Genomic DNA, 23,901 nt, shown 5'->3' on the forward strand with positions numbered 1-23,901 from the left:
ATTCCAACCAGTCTAATAAAAGAAATAGGAGATGTAATAAATATCTTAATATCACAAAACTATTTTTACTGTGATAAAATATACTACAAATAAGAGAAAGCATTTTCTTTGAGAGTCCCATCTTCTGCATTTTTGGCTGAAATATTCCTGTAGTGCTTAGACCACAACAAGATGTATCAAATTCATCTGAAACACAGAATAATAGGATATTTCAGATACGTAGGCCATATACTTATTGTATACAATGAAAACTTACAGATATGAACCATTCATTAAATTAATTTGATGACATAAAATCCAATTTAAAATTCTCCATTGAAAAAGAATTGAACAATAAAATAAACTGCCAAAAAAATTTGAAAAAAGAACAGAAAATAGTGTACAGTGTAACATATATTGCAAACTTACATCAACCACCATGATAATACACGGTACTTATGTCACCCAGTACAGTGTAAAATGGCAGCTGCCAACTGCATGAATAAACTTCAGTCCCATGAATAAAAAAAAAAACAGAAAAACAAATAAATACAAATTTCATAAAAATTGGAAATTAAAGAATCTGCCGTACCATAGAACAAAACAGCTGTAACCAGAATAACTTCCAAATCTTTCTGAACTGAAACCAGAAATATCACAAAAATGTCCAAAGACTCCCACATAAAACCTTCAGAACATCCATCACTATACACAGACACAAGAAAAATAAGAAATTTGACAATATACAGACTAAAATGCCTTAATTGATGCCTACAGTATACAGATATAGTAGTAGACACACCAAGACACATCCACTCATGCACAACACATTTTAAACAGTGGACAAACTATGGAAACGTAAATAATATATTGTAAATAATCCAAAGAATCGGTAAAGATGGATACCACATTTACAGTGTGTACAGACAAGATATTAATAGGTAACAGCACTGGACCTCTTCATCATATTGTCACATTTTTATTGAGTGTGACTGTAGATGGGTTTTGGATTGATGACGAGTTATTTATTGACTATTACAGTGCATGACTACACTGTTACACGCACACACTAGTGTCCATACTCATGTCTTCGCTGCTGTTGCTTGATAGCGGCTTTTATTGGTGGATGCTCCCTTTGCTCTGGATTCCCAAACTATCCCCATCCTCAGCTATTGTCTTGTAACAGCAGCAGCTCACAACAACTGAACTCCAGCTGTTATCTAACTCACTGACTGGCTGACTAACCAACTACTGATTTGTCCTTCACCAAGTGGTCAGAAAACGCCATTCCTGTGATGCTGTTTACAGGCTGCTGCCTAGTAAAGGTCATTATATAGTTGCTTCATTTGTGGTCATTGTCTAGCAATGGGTGTATATGCCACAATATTTACACATGCATAATCACTATATCAAAGATAGCAGCACTGTATACACCTTACACCACAATAAAAAGTGTACACACTCATGAGCCAGTAACAGCACCAGTTCCACACAGATCTTTTCCCCAACAGCATCAACAATGAGCAAGGTAAGAACACATAACTTATCAACATCCCAAGTAAAGACAAATGCACTGGGTAAGTCGAGTATTAAGACAATAATAACAACACTTAATGTTTCAGATTGATAACCAGTGATACCCAACATACTAAACCAAAACAAATTAAAGAAACCTGATAGAGACGTACCAAATCATACATGTAGGACATCACATGCATCAGAATATGCATGATGAAAAACTGCTTAAAAAATTGGAGACAATTCAAGGAGCAGATATAGAAGAACTTGCGTCAAATAAACTACAGAAGAATGATCTAAAATGTCTAAAAATTAGCACAGCTCTTCATAATGTTAAATGCTGATTTATACTCCACAATCTATGTACATTATATTTTAAGAAAACTTAAAATTAAAGGATTTAACAATAATATTTTAACAAACTGGTACAGAATGCAACAAAATCAATTCAGATATTACAATCTGTGCAATTCATCAAGTAATGGTATTATAAAGACAGATCTAAAACTTTTAAACAACACTCCATGTATAGATAATAACAGGTAACCTGACAATGAATGTAAAACAGCTTGATGGATGACCATTAAGCCAAAACATGTTGTGATGATAGTGAACTGTATGAATTATTTCAGTTGTATAGTGCAGTTGTGTTGATGGAACTTCTGCTGTATATCAATCAGAACTGTTGATGTGTGATCAAGCAGTTTATCCCTCTGTTAGTTTGAATTATTTTATATAGAATGATTTCCTTTCAGGATGTGCCAAGCAATGTGAGTTGGGAAACAGCTGTGAAACTTATATCATCTGATCCGCGTTATCCAACACTTCGCAAGTTGAATGAAAAGAAGCAAGCATTCAATGCGTACAAAACACAGAGACAGAAGGAGGAGAGAGAGGAACAACGCCAAAGAGCAAAAAAGGCTCGGGAAGACCTGGAAGAATTTCTTATGACATCTGTCAAGATCACATCTGGAACTAAGTACTACCGTTGTGAGGATCTTTTTGGAAATCTGGATGTGAGTTCGAGAAGATAATTATTGTAAACAAATATATGCCATGTCTGATACATGATTCATAAGATATTGCCATATATACTTAACATAATTTACACTTAACACATGATTTACTCGTATGATTTACACACCCATTTTTAACTGCAGCTCTTTGGTTAAACAGATAAGAATATAGATAATTAATCATGTAATTTACATCATTGCATTCTGCTTGCTCTAAAATTAGTATATTACAGATTTAAACAGACATGTGTCATGACTTCTGAAGTAATTCGGGCAGTCATTTATGCTTGCTGAACTCAAAAAATGTGAGAATTAAAACCTACTGATGCCATTGGCAGGTAGCCAGGAATAGGTGGTTAGGCAGAAGGGGGGGGGGCTAAGATGCATACACCAAGGAGGAGCTTGCAGTCATTGGAATCTGTATGCTTTTTTTCCTCCTGGTGCGTATGTTATCAGTGTAAGGGACTGCCAGTTTACATTTGAAATGAACACTACAAGTATTCCCAGTTCTCTTTTAGATCTTGTATTTGGTTGTCAGTGAATACTTCAAAGAGTAGGCCATAATTTCTTACAGTTGACTGCTAACACTATAGGGTAAAAATCTATTTTTTATGAGTGTGAGAGATTAGTGAAGTGTCAACATGTTCAAAAATTTTGATCAAATGTAAAAGTATAACCCGGATTGACATTTCACACCATGCTAGTGCATCTATTCATAAAATTGCAGGAACTTAGTGATACTGTATTAATTGATATGGCTAAGAGATATAGTAACTAGTTTTTGTTCTACTACATCAAGCATTAGGCCTCAAGGCATATTGCTGCCCCTGAAGATTGCTTCTGCCGTCTTTTCTTTGGTCTTCCGTGGCTTCTTTTTCCCTGACTTTGATAGTCCACCTTTTGTCAGGGAATTTTATGTTCAGTTAAGTGTTGTGTGTAGTTTTCCCAGTTTTTCTTTGTATTAACAGCTCCATTCACGCTTCCTACATGTACTTTATTTTTAATATAATTTTGTTATTCCAGTCAGCAATCTCAAGAATCACATCTTGACAGCCTACAGTCTGCTTTATCCTTCTTTGGTTGACTTTGGATGTGGTTATTTTAATTCGGTGGAAATATTGTATTTTAGTATCACATTGTGTGAGAGACAATTTTATTATTGTTCAGTCAACACAGTTGTTTGTATAGATTCGCTATACATTATTAATAAATTACTAAATTTGCTATATGTGGTGTATTAATTACTATAGTCCCACTGTGTGAACAGTGGCCAGTGTGGGGAAGACTAGCAGATGGGGGGTAAGGGTAATTGTAAGAACTGCATATACCTGAAGATGACCATTAAGGCTGAAACGCGTAGTTATTAATACTTAACGTATAGCAAATCTTTGCAGATGGTTATGTCAACAGAACAGTAATAAAATTAGTTTCATGTATTTCCACTTTGCCATTATACTTGTAATTTTGCAGCAAAGATAGATTTTTTAATCCATGTAACTGAATGTTGTAGGTATGGAAAAATGTGGCAGAAAGTGACCGCAGGGACATCTATGAAGATGTGGTGTTCAGTTTGGCAAAGAGGGAAAAGGAGGAAGCAAAGACAATGAAGAAACGTAATATGAAGCAGCTGGCAGAGATTTTAGATGCAATGACAAATATTGGTCATAGGACTACATGGCAGGAAGCTCAGCAGATGCTGTTAGATAACCATGCCTTTTCAGATGATGCCAACTTGTTGGGTAAGAGGCTTAACATTGAGGTTTGGACAAATTACTCACAAGCTTCCAGTTATAGGCAGTGTGAGAATTGTCAGACTTAAAAAATGAATAAAGTAAGATGTCTGTGTGTTCAAAGAAATATAATGTCTTGAAAATAAATATTTTGCATAGTAGTACCATTTATTCATATATTATAAAATGAATGTTATCAATGGATTCCCATTGTTTTGTTCGTTAAGCAGTTTCTTACATGTGAAAATGTTGTAATGAGATGATACTTACAGAATGCAGGTGGTTACTTCTATGTCACACAGCAAGATGTAAAAGTACCTGTGGGTTTCTGTGTTCAAATGTGACATGTTATTTCTTGATGAGGCATACGTTTCATTGTGATTCGTTTGTTGACAGTTGTATGAATGTTTTGATAAACAAATTTTTTGACTTGTGAGCAGACCTTAAGTTTTCAAAAAAGACTCTGATCCATGCAGTTAATTACAGTAAACTTCCATTATCCGTGATGAGTGGGGAATGGGATGTGCCAGTTGCATGGAGAAAACTCTTCCAGAACCCAATTTTCAGCACTTTCCATTCATTTAATATGTCCATTATCTGTTTGAAAGTCAGATCAGTTTTGTTTTCACTTTAGTTCTTTTATGGGTGTCTTTTTAGGAGACATAGCAAATTTATGGCTTAAATACAGGGTGATTCAGAAACATGGACACAATTTCAATTGGCTGTATTTCCTGAATTATATGTTGCATTTGAATTCTGTAAATTACACTTGATTGTACATACATGGAAGTTTATAGATGTTCACTGTGCCCCCCCCCCTCCTCCGGCTGCACGGATAACATCTAGACGGTAGCTGAATTCATCCTACACTCGATGACAAATATCTTGCGTCACTGAGTTCACCGCAGCTGTGATACAGTTTCTTAGGTCATTCAAATTTGTGGGAAGAGGTGGTACACGCCACACAGTTGTTTGCGATAGTCCAAGTTCTCTACTAGCACTACGGGTTGACTTCATTGGGCTGCGCTCAAAGTTCACTCGAATGCACTCCACGTTCTCCTCCGATACACGCGATCGGCCCGGGACGCAGTGATGGAGGGCACTAGCGGTAGTACTAGAAACTTTGTAACATCCTCTTTCAAATGTACTTTACAGAATTCAAATGCAACATACAGTTCAGGAAATATAGTCAATTGAAATTGTGTCCATCTTTCTGAATCACTCTGTATTTCAGAGATACTGTAACATAATTACAAATTTATCTAATCTCTACTATAATCCTGCATCACTGTGAGTGTAATGGCTTCTCTGTGAAGAAGAACAATGGGCAGTTCTGCTAGGGGCAGTTAAGAGAACTTGCCATGTCACAGGTGAAGAAATGCATGTTTCAACTTTACTTTTGAAGTAACTTTATTGGTATTTTCTTTTTTGTGAACGTTTGCTGGTTTTATGAGAATTCCAGATGTTTGGATATTGGATAACTAGGAGTTTACTGGAGCTGGTTTCAGTTGAATGTCTCTTTGTTTTACAGGTATGGACAAAGAGGATGCATTGATAGTGTTTGAGGAACATATCCGGGAACTTGAGAAAGAGGAAGAAGAAGATAAAGAAAGAGAAAAGAAAAGACTTAAAAGGCAGCATAGGAAGAATAGGGATGCTTTTGTAACATTGCTAGATGAACTTCATGAACAAGGGAAGTTAACTTCCATGTCACTTTGGGTAGAACTGTACCCTATCATCTCTGCTGATCTCAGGTTTTCTGCAATGTTAGGCCAGTCAGGTTAGTGATTAATTTTAGCAGTCCTCTGGTATTACAGTGTTAGGGTTTAATGTTGCTAACACTAGAAGTTACATTTGGATGTGATCCTGATTCAGTTCAGTCCAAACCACATTACCAAAAGCTGTGATCATAAGATCCCTTTGTGTTTGCATCTTCATCTTGATCTTTCCAAGAGGTTTCTCCATCAAATTTTGTGTTTGTTTCCTGTTTCTTCCATCTGAGGTATATGTTTAACCTGAGCACCTACTACCCTAGAAGTATTAGGAAAATAGAAGTTTCCATGATATAGTTTCCACCATTGTCTTTGTTCAAATAATTATTTGTTTATTCTTGCCTGCAAATTATTATGAAAGAACTACTGCTGCTTCTTTTGATTCTTCCTTCTCCTCAGCCTCTTTAAAGCATAGGCTCCTGCCTGTTTCGATTTTATAACCATCTTTCAAGTGGTCTCTTTATCTGTGTTTCTTCAGTTCAGTCCCACAAGGCAGACATCAGGATAGTGCCTTAAATTAGACCACTGTCTTTTCTTTCCATGTCCTCCAGTTCATTATCTGTTGTCATCCAGTCATTCGTTGCTGTAAGTTACTGACAGTATTATGAAATAAAGTACAAGTAAGTGAAATAAGTAGCCTACTTTCCTTTTTTTAGGAAAAGAGTAGGCTTGTGAAATCACCTTACTGTCTGTGTGTCTCCTCATATGAACAGTTGATTGATTTTGACAGAATTTGATATGGAAGATGTGTCATTAGGGGTTTTACCTCCCATTCTCTTTAAGACAGTCAATGATGATACTGTGGCAAACAAATGAAAGTGTGAGGTTGGAGTGACACTAGCACCACTTATTCTAGGACAGTGAAATAATATATGGTAGTGGATCTTAAAAAATTATGTATATTTCAGAAGGTAATTTTGTTGCAGAATGAGAAACAAAATATTGGCTGCATGAAATATCTGTTTGCAAAGTTATGGGTTAGCAAATGGCCATACACTCATTTTATCATGTATGTATCTAGATTCCTGTTTGGACTGAAAGAGTGCAGACTAAATTGCTACTATGTTTTAGGTTCTACACCACTGGATTTATTCAAGTTTTATGTAGAAGATCTCAAATCCCGTTTCCATGATGAAAAGAAGATCATAAAAGAAATACTAAAGGAGAAAGGTTTTGAGGTCCAGGTGAATACTTCTTTTGAAGAATTTGCAACTGTTGTGTGTGAGGACAGACGATCAGCAACCTTAGATGCTGGAAATGTGAAACTTACCTACAATGCTTTCCTTGAGAAGGTGAGTTCTTGAGTAAACTCTATATGAGATGTATACCTCATTTTAAACCCTACAGAAGTCACCAAACAACTTGGCTGCCATCTCCATTAATTTTTTAAAACTTCAGTTAATATTTAAAGTAGAGAAAAGTACATGTGTTGACAGTGTATTGAAAATAAAGGTTTAATTTTTGTTTGTTGAACTTTGTGGTGATTGCAGGCAGAGGCTCGTGAGAGGGAACGAATCAAGGAAGAATCTCGGAGATTAAAGAAACTTGAGGCATCATTCAAATCATTATTAAAGGCTGCCAATGTGGACTACACTTCAAACTGGGATGATATTCGAGCCAAGTTGGAGGGAGAATCATCTTTTGAAGCAATCACGCTTGAGTCAGAACGAGTTAGAATATTTAAGGTAGTGACGAATAGTTACAAAATGCTAAAAATGTGAAACTGTGTTATTCTGTCTTTGACTAATCCTAGGAGTTGCATTATAAATTCCTGTGATGGTAAGTAACAGAAACTTAATTCTTGGAAGATAAAATTTGAAACATTTACTGACGAAAGACTGAGAGCTATACTTTCAAAATAGTGTTGGCAGTTCAAAAATTATTGGCTGCCATGCTTGGGGTTAAGGTTCCCATGTAGCTTTCTATTCAAGTTTTTCAGAGGTTCTTGTATTTTGATATTTTTATGTATATTTTGATGATGAGATATGTATTACAAATTTGAGTGTATATTGTAGGAGTACCAGCATGAAAATGAGGAAGCATGTAGCCATCATCATTCCCGTTCTAAGAAGTCAAGGAAGAGTAAAAAGCAAAGGAAAAGATCACGAACACGCTCAAGATCACGATCTGTAAGTCTGCATTGCATGTTGACATATTCATTGAAATTATGTTATGAAAGGTCTTCCAGCCTTTTACCTGTTTCTGTGGGAGAAGTGTGCACTTAATGCAAAAACCATGAATCCTGACCTTCCACAAATTTAATGAAAGCTAAGAGCTGTAGATTATTCTATAAAATCCTGGTAATTATACCATAACTTTGTCTTCGAAAGGTTTGCCTTAACCGTAAGATTTTCAAAGTTTTATTATGTTCAGGATGTAGAATCTTTTTTGGCACTGGGGAAAATATTGTGCCATATAGACCCATTGCTAGTCAAAGACCTTGAAACGAACAACAGGTACAGGTGTTGCTGTGCAATAGACAAATAAACAAATGTCTCTTTCTGAGCAATGGCTTGGGAAACACATCCTCGCAGAAACATCCATGCAACAATAGAAGAATGGCGTTTTCAATGTGGTCCATGCCAAGATGTCATTGGCAGGCCCATTGGAGCAAGTTGGCCTGTAAAAAGAAGACTAGAAGGTTGGTGTGAAATGGCTGCCATCCTGGAGTTAGTTCAGTTGAGAGTTTAGGGTTGGCATCTCAGTTGAAGTCTGCAATGGAGGCTGAGAAGAGATGGTGCTATAGTTGAGTGAGTCGACTTGAGTTCTGCATGGGGTACTGACAAGGAGCTGAGCATAGGTAGCTGAAGAATCTCCACTGTTAGAAGTCATTGCTAGGAAACTTCTAGTGAAGTCTTAGTAAACTTAGCATATGCTTGTGATTTGTAAAGTGTGGAGATCAGCGGTAGGGCTGTAATTACTTGTAGTTCCGAATGGTGTGTATAAGTGGTCAGTAAATCCATTTTCCCAACAAACCCCATCTATAGTCACACAGATAACAAGTGACAGTATTCTCTTTCTAAATTTGTAGGATATACATGGAATAAAATATCTGTCTGCCATAAGCCTCTCCTCTCCCCCTAACAGAAAAAGTATATTTCAGAGTATGCATACAGTATACAAGGACTGGCTTGCAATAAAGTCCAAAAATTCAGGTTCCCTGGATTTTACGGTGTGATGTTTTACAGTTTATATAAAACCTCAGTATGGTAGTGACTAAAAATTTCTGCTTGGACATCCAAAGTAGAGTGAAATACCATTTTATTAGTCTCTAATGGATACTGACAATTTACACAGTATGTAATAAGCAGAATCCTGCACTTCATTTGAAATACAGGATTGTTGAGAAAACAAAATTTCACAGCATTACAGTATTTTTGGAAATATATAGCAGATTTTGCAGATGTTATCATCACTATTAAATACAATGTCATATATTTATGGCATATAAAAGAACTTTCACTCATGATAAAGAGTTGAAAGAAGGCAAAATTAGACTCCATTTTCAGTTTTCCACAAAGCTCCTGACTTTGCTTCTAGATACTGTTGCAGTTGCATGACTCCAGAGACCTCTGGCAGACAAGTGGAAAATGAACCAACCAAGCTGAAGTCCATTGGCTAGTGTAACTTGCCTAAACAGTGTCTGAACAGTAAATTAGTTACAAATGTGCGAACTACAGGGTGATTCATATAGAACTGGCCAAATGAAATGAGGTGTAATATAAAATATACCATACAGATATTAAAGTAATTTACACATATCTTATCTTGGATTGTGTGACGTGATCAGAGCAGGTGTTGAAAGTGTCCGCCGTTTTCAAGTAGGCATTATAAACACTCGCTGTTCAACAGTGTACTCCATGACTGTCGCCTGCGCACTGCAGACACGTTTCGGCATTGTCCTTGACCTTGCAGCATAAGGGCAAGTTGCTGCAAAAAGGTCAGGCCAGTAATTTGTTGTGCATTTATAGCATCCCACACCCCTGCTACTTTTATGTTATGTAATGGCACTCGGATATTTTTTACTCCATATTCTCATAATTTCATAGATGAAATTATTGAGTTTCATCAATATGGGTTTCGATGTAACAGGTCAACTATTGATCAGATCTTTTGCGTTCATCAGACCCTGGAGAGAAAATTGGAGTACAGTGAGAGAGTACATCGGCTATTCATAGACTTCAAGAAAGCCTATGATTTAGTTAGGAGGGAAGTATTGTACAGTATTCTGATAGAATTTGGTGTAACCATGAAACTATTTAGGCTGATTAAAAACAAAACATGTAATAAAATACATATAGGTAAACATTTGTCTGATAAATTTCCTATCCTATGGTGTAAAACAAAGAGATGCTTTATCGCCACTGCTTTTCAACTTTACTTTAGAATATGACATTAGGAAGGTCCAGGAAAACCAGGAGGGATTGGAATTAAATGGGACAGATCAGCTGTTGGTCTATGCTGATGATGTGAATCTACTAGGCAATAATATAGATACCATAAATAAAAACAAAAACTTCTAATTGGTGCTAGTAAGAAGGTTGGTCTCGAAGTAAACACAAAGAAACCTAAGTATATGTTGCTGTATCATCACCAGATTGCAGGGCAGAATCATGGTGTAAACATAGCTAACAGAAGTTTTGAAAATGTGGTGCAGTTCAGATATTTGGGGATGACTATAACAAATAAAAACCTGATTCAGGAGGAAATTAAGAGGAGATTGAATTTGATTAATGCTTGCTACCATTCAGTCCAGAACCTTTTGTCTTCTTATCTGCTATCTAAAAATATAAAATTTAGAATATATAAAACTATAATTTTGCCTGTGGTTCTGTATGGGTGTGAAACTTGGTCTCTGACATTAAGGGAGGAACATAGACTGAGGGTGTTGAGGAGAATATTTGGACCGAAGAGAGATGAAGTGACAGGAGGTTGGAGAAAACTGCATAATGAGGAGCTTCATAACTTGTACTCTTCTCCAAGTATAATTAGAATGATCAAGTCAAGGAGGATGAGGTTTGCAGGGCATGGAGCACAACTGGGTGAGACAAGGAATACGTATAGGATATTGGTGGGAAAGCCAGAAGGTAAGAGACCACCAAGACCAAGGCGTAGGTGGGTGGACAATATTAAAATGGATCTTAGAGAGATAGGATGGGATGGTATGTATTGGCTTTATCTGGCTTAGGATAGAGACCAGTGGAGGGCTCCTGTGAACATGTTAACAAACCTTTGGGTTCCATAAAATATTGTGAAGTTCTTGAGTAGCTGCACAATTGGTGGCTTCTCAAGAAGGCTCAGCTCCATGAGTAAGTGAGTGAGTATTTCATATAATCTTTATATTAACATGACTAAGATAAAATCATGCCTCATCAATTATTAGCACCAGCTGTAGACCCACATCTGTCATGCACACTCTGCAGCAGCTGGTTACAGAAGAGAAATTCTGTTGCTTAATCAGTATATTACGTGGGCAAAATTTAATTAGCCTTGTGGTTGTAATTGAAAATCCCAGTGAAATGCCATTTTGTTGAGGCAGGCATTTTGATGGTTTGCAAGGGCCAATCTGTAACTCTGCCTGAGGGTCTTGAGCTTGTTCTTCAGTTAGCACATCCCTCTTGCATTGTCTCTTTCTCTCACAAACTTAATCTGTATTCGTCACTTTTTAACATGCTTCAGTGTACACAAGTTTGTGGGAACTTGTACTTGTGGGTATTTATGGATAAACCTCTGAGTGCACTGTCTGTAAGATGTCTTCTATATGAATATTTCAACTGTGAAAACACTATTAAATCATATACATCGTTGCAAGAGTAATATGTTCGGATCTCAAGATAAAGAGATGTGAGGAAGCAGAATGTCCACATGCTGTTATATTAATCACACCATTAGTTACTATAGGATTCTGACGATGGTGTATAACACACTGATATATTGGGTTTTCGGACTTTATTCATCGTCCTGGTTTTTAAGATAACTAATAAAAACATGACATTTCAGAAACTGGATCTGTTTTCCTTCACCTGAGGACGGAAACAGATCCAGTTTCCGAAACGTCGTGTTTTTATTAGTTATCTTAAAAACCAGGATGATGGATAAAGTCCGAAAACCCAATATATCAGTGTAATCACACCATATTTGCTGACAGCACAAGTGACCCTCTCATTATCTTCACATTGATCATAGACAGAACAAACTGTACTCTGTTCATGGGGTTGCTATATTTCCTTCTTTTACCCTAATGGTCATGTCAGTATACTAAATATATAAATATGAAGTGAAGGTAATTCTCATGCCACAGCTTGCAAAATTGCTTCAATTTTAGAAGATAGTGAGACTGGTCATTAATTTGTGGTATTAATATTGGTAAAATTATAAAACTAATTGTGGCGTATGTTATGCAGCCTGGTGGTTCAGAATCAGATGATGACCATGGTGGCCACTCGCGTGGCAGAAAGCGACGGCACCGTACATCTAGATCACCCAGCAACACCAGTAGGGCTGGCTCTGTGGATAGTTCTGACAGCCAATATTCGTCTGCCAGGAGGGCAAGACATAAGAAGAGCAAGCGGAAGAAGGCACGTTCAAGATCTGTGAGTTGAACAAGATTTTTGGGATGGTTGAAAGTTAAGAACCCTTGCCAAAATAATCGTCCCATACATGTTTTCATTTAACTGTTATTGAGAAAAATTTGTTACTTCTTATTCTGCGTAAGTCCACTAAAATTGTTTTCCCATGTGTGTGTCTAATGTAGGCTCTTATTCCGGTGCGTGCTCTTTGTCGTAATTTTGAATTATGACAACTTGCTGAGATTTTTCTTTCCAGTTTTGATTTTGGAACAACATTGTTGGGATTGCAGAAGATGTTAATGTGACGTTCGTAATATGAAGATGAAATTAATCTTTAATACACGGACTTACCTCCTGCCTGTGGGGCCCCTCAGGTTTGTTTTTCAGGAAATTCACTAGGTGTAAGACTGCGCATGGTGGCCTCATGATTAGTATTCCACTTTGTATTAGGAAGTCCCTTTGTTTGAATTCCAAAAGAGTTTGCATGAATTTTCATGCTACCATCATTCTGGTATGGAAATTATATTTTATCCTACATCAAAAGTCTTTCCTCCCTCAGTTCAACCAATGAAAATTCTTACTGTTAGTAACAATTGGTACATTGGAAACCAAAGTAATGGTATATTTCTAGGTTATGTGAATCAAGAATCATTTTTACATGTACCAGTCTTACAACTATGAGTCACTTGACATTGTTCTTAGTGGAGGAGGCCTTGGAAGTTTGGGAGACGTCAACACCAGGCTACTTACAACTTACTTACTACTTACTTTGCATTACAAAGAGGAGCATTTTCTGTGCCTTTCACAGTATATTATGATGAACATGGCTTCATTTGTCAGTCTGTTCATATAGGTCCATCATCATCATCAATAATATAATATTCAATATGAACTAAGTTTCTTAGTAAATGGTGGCTTTTAAGAGGAAAGTTGAGGTGGAGCATAACTCCAATGGAGATCTTGAATCTTGAAAATTAGGTAAATAAATAAAAGTGATGTGATTACAGGTTCCATAGTAACTGGGAATAATCAGGCTTCAAAACCTTGTGTTATGGCTAGTGGTGTCAACAGTTGTGGCTCATATAATGTTGGAGTTAATCAACTTTCTCGTTTACTTCTTTGAGTATCATGAATTAAATTCCATGCCTGTCTTAAGTTACAAATGAACTAGCTACTGACAACAATTTTCTGTAATTTGAATTTATGTATAAATTTCAGTTAAATCAGCTCATGCCCAGATCTAGGACACTTGAGAATTCTAATTGTTTTTTTTTTTCCAGTTCTGAGGAAACACTTTGGGGCTACCTTTCTATCATATGTATAACTAATTTAATTTATAAAACCTTTAGCCATCTTCCAGACAAAATCTATGTGTTTAACATTTTTTTGCACTTTTAAATGAGCATAATTCCATTTTATCTCTACAGTATTTGATTCATAACAGGATTTTGAATGAAGATTTCTTACAAAATTTTGAATTCCCAAATTTTCTTCATACCACAACTGCTGCAGAAAGTACTGATGGTTCACTTAATTTTTTAATTTCATAATCAGATATTGCAAAAAATAGTTCACCAAATAACCAAAGATGGCAGCAAGTAATGTTCAGGAATGAAATGTAAACACACAATCATCCTAGCTGAGGCAAAGTTAATGTATAAATATGTGCATATTGTATTCACACCATTTTTGCTTACATGTAAATAAATGTAAGAGTATATCCTCTCTGAACAGGAAGTGCACTTTTCCTTTAAGATTCTGGTGTTTGCTTTCATCTGTACTAGCACTCTTGAGGGGTGAGGAAAATGCAAGGATTTACTGTGCATAAAGTCCGACAATTCTTTTCACCATGTATTGTCTGCCAATAGGTCAGAGGTTCATGAAGCTGCTAGGTGCATTTGTTTATCAGATGAGTAGTAAATATGGTGCATACCTTAGGGTACTGGGTCAGTACAAAAGCATATATGCCATTTGATTATAAAACTGTTCTGATACAGGTCTCAGTAGAAAATAATAATTGGAGTTTGTCTCTTTGAAACTTACAGAATATTAAAACCATTGAATAATAACATTAGATTTTGTATCGCAGTTTAATGTAACTAAGTACTCCATAATTTAGCTCATGACTGCAAATCTTTTCTCCTTCGATTAAATGCACTTCATTAATGTTACGGTTTCACATACATGAGTGTTCTGAAAGTAATTAACACTTTAAGTTGCATTTGGATGAGTCCATAGTCTTGTTAAGCATATATAAAGAAAAAATAGATTCTGTAGAACGCATGTCTGTGTATTACAGATTTGAGTAAATTCAGTTGGATCGTGCTGAAACTCCATTTAAAGTCAATATAAGATAGTGAAAAATCATCACTCAAAACATCTGTTTTTATTTAATGAATAAGATGAGGTACCTCTGTTACTTTGTATGATCATGTTTTTCTGTTTAATAACATTTGCTATGGCATGCTAAATGTCTAGAAATAAAAGGTGCAATTCCAGCAAAAGAAGAAGAATGTAAATGTTCCTTTTGTCCAGTTTCAGAAGATAATTTTTGGCATTTGGAATGTCTGGCTTTATTTTTCCTACAAGAGTATTAGTTTTGAACTTGGATGAAAACTTAATCTAATGAGAGTTGTTATTTGCACTAAAAAACATCTGCTGTTAAATTTCAGTATATTATGTACCCATGTACATGACTTTAAATTTACAATTTTGAATGGTACATGGCTGAACTGATAAAACTTATGTATCATGTTAGGAGCTGATTTGCTTCAATTCAGTATTCTAATCAAATTTTCTGTTCTGTTAGTTGCTATTTAGGAGATTTGACAGTGTGAGGTGCATCAACTGCTATAAACAGAGTTTTGTACATATCAGTACAAATTACCATAGTATAAACGTTATAGGTATATTTTATCATTAAGTGTTCCACCATGCTAATTTGCCATAGTAGTACCTCGCAAGGAATACAGTTTGAAAATTTGGGGAGAAAACAGATTGAATACACTATCTTAAATTTTATCTTGGTTACTGTTCTATGATTCAAGTTAGGAACATGCATATTTCAGCATCTTGAAAAGAATTGTTGTATTTGCCAGCATGAAGTAGTTCAAAGTCTGGTTGGTTTGGGCTTGTTTTCAAAAGAGAAATTTCTGTATTTTGAATGGTTCCAAATTCTATATTAATGGTTTTTGAGTGGTCAACCAAGAAAGAATTTTTGAAAGCTGAATGTGAATAACACATTGAGTGTCTGACAAGAAAATAGTTGCTTCCCTGCCTGTACGTACTGCTTAGCAAATTTGCAGCAGTGCATACTACAAGTTATTGTATATTCGTTAAACCAATACAACATGCATATTGTGGATTATGACATCATGTAGTCTGTAGGTCAGTACCAGTGTTTTAGAAGAACATAATATCTTGACAATCAGGTATTTTTACCCTGAAGATGGAAGCAGTATAGTCCTCCAAAATATTAAAACCATCACATTAAATTTCTGTGTCATAACTCTGAAGATGACAGCATGAATCTTACTGCTATTAAAGACATAAATTTTCTGATAATATGTAGTCTTCCTGGCAGATTTTGTTCATGTTCCCAGTAATGCTCATCTTGCAGGGTATGTCCAGTAATATATGGGAGAGTGATATTTTATGAGCAAAAAAGTCTCTATGTAGAGAAATCTCCCTTCCTAGTCACTATAATGCTCAGAGAAATGGAACAGATTTTGTCTGTCATAAGATTTTCATCCCCATAGTGTTTAACTTACTGGCATTTATCTTTACCCATGATGCATTCTTGTATCTTTCTGTATTGCTTTCAACTACTGACTTCTGCCAAGAAATAAATGAAAAGCAAACTTTAAAATCCTACCAATAGTGTTGTATTATATTGATACCTATTGGTATGAAATTTGTTAGTGATCTGTAGGTTTGAAAATTCTGATTCTCCTATGTAGGACATTCCTGCTAAGCCACTTCTTAAACAACAGATATTATGTATGTGTATTTACTCATTCACCATTCCGTGTTTTGTACAGCTGTAAGGTGAAAATATCCAATTATGAGCTTACTCCTATTCCAACACTTTCCAGTTTCTTGTTAGAATCGAAGAATATAATGGACGCTTTACATGAAGTTTTATATGTGTCTGCATGTATCTTGAGCAGAAGTTGTTAGGTATTTATTGCAACAAGAAATATTTTGAACAAAAGTTGGAGAGAAAATGGAGTGAATATTTTATGCCCAGTATAGTTTTAGTATTTACTCAGCATTGCTTAGGTGCTTGAAAGTGAAGTGATATAAGTGAAAATATATGCTTCTAAAGAAATATTTTCATCAGACATATTTTCCAAGCTACTTCTCTCGACTTCCTATGCTAATAATTTGACGGCGGAATTAATTACAAATTTACTTTACAATTAATTCCATTGTTCACTTACTAAATTTGACACAACCAAGTGAACTTGATTATTTTATGTTCGGAATAATATTCNTGAAGTACTCAGAGGAAACCTGCCCCAGCACCACTTTGTCCACCACAAATCCCACTTGACCAGACCCGGGATTGAGCCCGGGCCNCAGTGGGAAGCCAGCGACTAACTGCTTGAGCTATGGTGCGCCCTTGAAAACCTGTTAGTTCATATCTGTGGAATACTGAACTATAGAATAAAGTGATGAAGGTAATTTCACACTTTATTTTGTATGTATGTATTTGAACTATTATATGAAAAATTGAATGAAATCTCCTTGCATTATTCATAGTTTGCTAAATGATGATGTGCACATAGTTACTGATTCAGTCACATGTTTCTTTCTGACCTCATTAGCTGCATACAATATAAGATTAAATATATCATGTAATATTCTCATATTGTTTTAATTTTAATTTGAAATTGAACTTTAATTAACCTAACTAGTTTCATGGGCATACCAAATTTAATAAAAATGTTTTTCTTTACTTCCACCTTACTGAATTATGTGCTGCATTCTTGAAGTCTATAAATGGCTGATGTGCTATCCCATTGTACTCCCATTTCTTCTACAGTGTCTGGCTAATACAGAATATCTGATCTGTCATTGGTCTGTTATATCAGAATCAATACTGATGATCCCTAATAACTTGATATATGAATATTTCATTTGTATTTATTTATGGTTTATTTAATGATGTTCTCAGTAGTTGTGACATTTCTGATCATGAGATCAAAACCCATCTACTTTTACAACTCTTATAGTAATTCAGTATATCCAGGTTGCATCTTTAATGATTTGCCTTACTGAGAATGTGTTGTGTTTTAAAAACTGGTGTCACATATTTAACAGTATGTTAAAGAGGACAGATTGAACTGAGAATGTCTAGTCAATAAGAATGCCAACGCTCTCCATTTTGGAGCTATGTTTACATAAATATTTAACCTTGTACCCATTTCTCTTCATAATTGAAGATTAGTGGTTTAGATGCTTCGTACAAAGTCAGCATGATTTGTGGTGACGGAAGGGAAGCTGTGCTAGGATTAAAACATGACAGCGTTTATGTGGTGACTTGTCGCACCAGAAGATGAGGGACAAGGTTGCAATGTTTTGAAGTCTTCCATGTGAACATAACTGATATGCATTGTAATGCTGAAAGTCAGCAGTGTATTCTTGTAACTTGGAAAATCCATGCAAAGTCCCATTATTTTTCACCTTTTGCTTGAAATAATTAGCTAATATATGTGTTTGTTTGGAGCCAGGATAGCGTAGTCGGTATAGCGACTGGCTATGGCCTGGACGACTGAGGAGCTGAAGTTCAAGTCCCAGTAGGGTCAAAAATTTTCTCTTCTCCATGTTGTCCAGAACATCTCTGGGGCTCACCCAGCCTCCTGTTGAATGGGTATCAGGGGCTCTTTCCCTGGGGGTAAAGCAGCAGGGGCGTGAAGCTGACCACTTACCTCCAACTAGTGCTGAGGTCAAGAAAATGTGGATCTATACATCCACTCTCCCGTACATCCTTATGGTGTAGTGCGTAATTAGTTAATCATTACCTTATATTTTGGTTTACATAATCTGGCACATGGGTCATTGGTCTGGAAGTTTCAAGAACACAGTAAAACAACCCAACATGAAATGCTGTACTTTCCCTAGAATTGCTTGAGTTGCTAAAGCGAATGCAGATGGTACAAGTATTGAAAACTTTTTGATAGTAATTTAAACTTGCACCACATGAAAATCTTTTGCTATCATACAAGTACCAAACACTTGCCATTTTGTTTGAATCCCAGAATAGCAGTCTAGTCCATCACTTAGCTTCTGTCCATTTTGTACCAAAACAGGAGGCTTAATGGCATGACCTGAAATGTTCTCAAACTGATGAAATTCGGTCATGGAAAGTTGTGGTGTGGTTCAATGTTAGCGAGATAAAGTTGTCACTAGAAGCTTATGGTACAAATGCTTCTTACCACAAGTCTATAATAAGAGCAAAAAGGTTTTCTCCAATATGTAGAAATTATTTCCAAAGTGTTCTTTGATTTTGCACACCTTATGAGCCTGATATTCTCCTGTAACAGATTCAACAGCTAATCATGCTGAAAGGTAATCATATTTTACAGAATCAATTCATTTTTCCTTCCGTTTCATTAAATGCAGTATTTACTCTGTTGACTTATATGTCAAATGAAATTACAAGTTTTAATTATATCTTACGTATATGTCATATATTATTTTTATTTTTCGATGAGACATTTAAGAAAACTGATGATGTTTAAGATTAGTGTAAAGTGTATGTTATATTACAATGATACAAATGAAAATGTATTCATTATTTTTGGAGATGAAGCAAGCTGACAGATGGAACGAAGGGTTAGCTTCCCCCATATGCTTTCATTTTGTGTCCATTCAGTAAAGAACACATAGTATTCAAGTAGGCACCGTGATGACTAGATTTGACATATTTTCATACTAGTAAATATATCGTGGGAGCTGGGATAGCATAGTCGGTATAGTGACTGGCTATGGGCTGGATGACTGAGGGGTCAGAGCTCAAAGTCCCGGGAGGGCCAAGAATTTTCTCTTCTACAAATCATCCAGGATGGCTCTGGGATCCACCTAACCCCCTATCCAATGGGTACCGGGGCTCTTTCCCTGGTGGTAAAGCGGCCGGGGCGTGGAGCTGACCACTCACCTCCAGCTAATGCCGAGGTCAAGAAAACATGGATCTATACATCCACTCCCCCGTATGCTTTCATATCATAGTGCATAATTCATTGAGCACAGGGACAACTTTACTTTTAAATGTATTATGTCACTTGAAGCACTGTGTATAATGAGAGAATTGATTGCTTGTTAAATGTTCACTCATGTGCATGTACACATACACGTGCATACTTTACCCTTTAATCATTTACCTAGAGATTAGAATGTTAACAGATGTGGTGTTGTGGTAACTTTCAGCCTGTCTCTCCACCACCAGTTCATCACTCTAGTGGGTCAGACTCAGGTCACAAGCAGTCTCGTAAACAGCGTTTAGCCAGAGGAAGCCGGTCTGATGAGAATATCTCACCTCCATCTACCAACATGGGAGCACCGTTATCTGCTAGCATAAAGGCTCTAGGCAAGTCCGAGGATGGAGAGTTAAGTGAAGGAGAACTTGAAAAACGACGACTGTTGCTGTTGCAACAACTACAGCAAGAGAATTGATATTCTGTGCCATTGTATTAGATTTCCTTGTATTTTTACATTTATTCATTTCTACGTAAGCAGCCTGTACTTTCAAAACACAGTTATGTGTCAGTTATGTTATGTGTTATATTATGCATTAAATGGAAAAGGGATGACATATTGCTTAGTTATGTGAATTCACATCTTTAAAACTTCTTTATATCTAGGTCTGCACAAATCTCAGGTGCCAGGTCACAAAAGATTTTCATGATAGCACTCAGAATTTTCTTCCTGTTATATTATTAGTAGCAAATGACCCATCAGTCATTGTGAGCAAAATAATTTTTCTTTCTTTCTTTCCTTTAGCTCTTTCACACTTTTATCTTCTTACCTCCTTTCTCCCTTATTGTTGTCCCATCCATTTTATTTCTGTCTTATTGTCTTTCATTTCCTATTTCCTCCATCACCTTCATATTAAAGCAGGTCCCTCCCTCCTTTTCTTCCATTTCTCTATTCCTTTTTCTCCTTCCCTCTTTTTTACTTTATTCCTTTTCGTTTCCATTTATTTTGTCAATTCTGTCATCATTCCTCTCCCCATATCCTCGTAGTGGTATGTTTGGTCTTCCCACAAATGCAAAAGGAACTGGTTATTTTAATTTTTTTATATGAATTGGCCACTGTTTATTTGAGGGTGTTTCTTTTTTTGCTCTCCTAGTTGTTGCAGGCAGTTCTGAGATTTATAGGAAATGTGTGCAAGTTTGCTCATTTGGTATGATTGTTGTGTCCGATTTGAATGTCTGCTGTAAATTAAATGCGGATCATTTTAAGTATAAGAATGTGTTCGATGCAACCAGTTTGATATTTTCCTCTTTCTGGGTCCTCATTTCTTTGCAGTCCACAAAGTACAAAATATAAATTATCATATTTGGAGTTAGTGTCTATACAGTTAATGCTTAAATTATAATTTTGCTGAAAGCTGAAAAACATTTAATGATATTAGAAATGCTTTATGTATAAATGTACATAAGCACGTATGAATGTTGATGCTTGCTACTTTGTGTTTTGGAATACAGTGCTACCAAACCACTTCAATCCTTTTACATTATGAAACTTTTTGAAGATGCACTGTGTAGTGTGAGCAAAGTCGGTAAAGTGACTGGCTATGGGCTGGATAATTGGGTTTCAGTTTCTGGTAGGGGCAGGGATTTTCTTCAGTACCTCATCCAGACTGGCTCTAAGGCTTACCCAGTCTTTATCCAGTCAGTATTGGACGTTCTTTTTCAGAGGTTAAAGTGGCCATGATGTGAAGCTGACCACCCAGCTCTACCCAGTGCCAAGATGAGTTATGTCTGGAGCTACCTCCATTCCTGTGATTCACTTTCATGACATAGTGCTTAGGGTAAGAGAAAGAAACATAAGGGCTGAGAAGTTGAGTTAGAGTCTACAGATTACCACGAATATATCAACAAATTTACTGAGTAAAACAGACTTTTTTGTCTAAAAATATCGTAATACTTCAACAGTTGCATGCAGAATGGTACAGCAAAGAAGCTGTGGAGTGCGTATGAAGGCATGTGCTACATTCACAAGATTATGCAGCAAAGTTGGGTATCTTGTATAACTTCACTGCATTCCATTCTTAGTATTAGAGATATATGTTCATGTGAATTTATGCACATATATAAGAAGGAGAGAATTAGGTAAGTGGAAATTGTATTCAGGTGATGAGTTTGTTGATATATAATGATATGTGTCCGTTAACCTGTTGGTTTGCCCGGACTACTATTTGCTTGCTGCACGCAGGTTTAAATTCTTTTTCTTGTTACAGGGAAGGAATAATAGATGACAGTGGATTTTATACTGCAGAAATTTGGAAGTAATTGCAATTACCTTCCTATGTGAATAGACAGAAATTTGATGTTTTGTTTGCTTGAATTTATAAAAGAAGTAACTGTATGAAACTTCTGAAAAATTAGTAGTAATTCTGGTGAAGAAATACTAACTAATAGGCCCATGTGTTAAGAATGCATTGTCTGCAGGTCTGATTTACATTTGTGATGTCAGACAGAAGTCATGTACCATAAATACAAATTGATGAATGTTTAATTTGTATCATGTTTTACCATGTTCTGTTTTCTTTTCTTTTTTTATCCTGAAAATTCATAAGAGTGCCCCAGCAGTACCTCCCTTTTTCCTAACAATTTTTCCAAAGAGGCAAATGTTCACAGCCATTTTTTGAATGTACATAATATGAATACAAGGAGACTATCTGAGAGCTGTGCTGGGTCGCAAACTTCCTTCCATGCATTATCACTGTGTTGGTTGGTGCCTTTCTTACTTGGTTACCTGTGGTGATAGTGAGACTGCAGCAGCACAGTAGTTATTGGCGCACTTGTATTATCTGCTGTATATATGCCTTAGATCTAATTATATCTGCATAGAACACAGGACCATAATCCTCCTGACTGTGCGCTGGAGTCTGTTATAGTGAAGTTCAAAACTGTAAATTTTGGCAGAGATAACACCAAGCATTTGTTCATCGGCTTCATGGTATAAGTATTATACATATTTCACATCATTAGGTATTACTTCTCAGTTACTGAGAAATGAATCCAAGTGAAAAATGTTTTTTTTTTTTTATTTAAATTGTCATACACCTGGTATTCATAATATTGATTTAAGTATTCTGTTGCATTAATATATCTTTTGTACACGTATATTTCCATCTTAAATGCAACTTATTTTCTAGTCACCCTTATTCAACACCCCATGTTTCTGCTGTATGTAGCCATTATCAGATGCTGTCTGTCTTGCTAAAATTGTTGCGCTGTATTTCAAAATTACGTATCACATGTGAACTGATATTTCCTAATTAAAATGAATCAATCTTGAATTGAAATTAATTAGCATCTTAATATTTTAATTGTGGTCATCGTCCATTTGTTTCAAAGGTATTTGAGTATTTCTCATTTTGGATTTATTCATGATTCATTCCCTTTGCACGTTTTATATGTTCACTTCATAAGGACATTGATGTAGTGTTATTATTAGTTTAGTTATGTATGCAACATTGGCTGAAGGTTTTTCCACGGTGCTAGACTAGTTATGTTTAAAATAAAAGAGTTTATGTCCACAATGAAAAGCATTAAGATGTCAATTCTAATTTAAGGTTAATTTATTTTAATTAGTAAATGTCACTTTCACATGCGATACTTAATTTTGACTTACAGTGCAACAATTTTAGCAAGATAGACTACACCTGATGATGGCCAAAACATGTAGTGTGGAAGAAACAGAACTAGATAATAAGTTGCATTTAAGAGAGAAATATGTATTTACAAAAGATCTGGTATTCATGTCTTCTTCCATTGCAGAAATATAGTTATTGCACTGTTGCATGAACTTAACACGCTTCTGGCCATACATTCATTCTGCACTGCTACAAGATTTCAGTCTCATTAAATAAAGAAGAGTGACTAGTTGGCTTACACACACTTGTAGGTCTAGGGATTACACTGCATATAGCTCAAAAATGTTCTTCCTCTTATTGCATTTAGTGGTAACCTTGTCCAAAGAACTTCCATGAGACATTAAGAAGTTCAGTGTTTTGTGCCATGTGCAAATGTTGCATACTGTGGGCTGTTTTGGGACAAGTTAATGGAAGTGCAGAATTAACATC

At 35.9% G+C, this 23,901-nt stretch overlaps 1 protein-coding gene across 2 annotated transcripts in view; it reads left to right on the forward strand.

Annotated features, from left to right (window-relative positions):
- The window catches only part of LOC111865225 (pre-mRNA-processing factor 40 homolog B), a 39,155-nt gene extending 16,821 nt beyond the window's left edge, over positions 1-22,334 (forward strand). For both annotated transcript variants that reach the window (XM_023853104.2, XM_023853105.2), the window contains exons 8-15: positions 2,253-2,513; positions 4,024-4,252; positions 5,775-6,023; positions 7,087-7,307; positions 7,506-7,700; positions 8,031-8,144; positions 12,420-12,608; positions 20,016-22,334. In XM_023853104.2, the coding sequence (XP_023708872.1) occupies positions 2,253-2,513; positions 4,024-4,252; positions 5,775-6,023; positions 7,087-7,307; positions 7,506-7,700; positions 8,031-8,144; positions 12,420-12,608; positions 20,016-20,261 (1,704 nt within the window). In that variant the 3' untranslated portion in view covers positions 20,262-22,334. The remainder of the gene's footprint in view (positions 1-2,252; positions 2,514-4,023; positions 4,253-5,774; positions 6,024-7,086; positions 7,308-7,505; positions 7,701-8,030; positions 8,145-12,419; positions 12,609-20,015) is intronic.
- The last annotated feature ends 1,567 nt before the right edge of the window (positions 22,335-23,901 follow it).

Source organism: Cryptotermes secundus, unplaced genomic scaffold (assembly GCF_002891405.2).
Source record: "Cryptotermes secundus unplaced genomic scaffold, Csec_1.0 scaffold614, whole genome shotgun sequence".
Classification (NCBI taxonomy): domain Eukaryota; kingdom Metazoa; phylum Arthropoda; class Insecta; order Blattodea; family Kalotermitidae; genus Cryptotermes; species Cryptotermes secundus.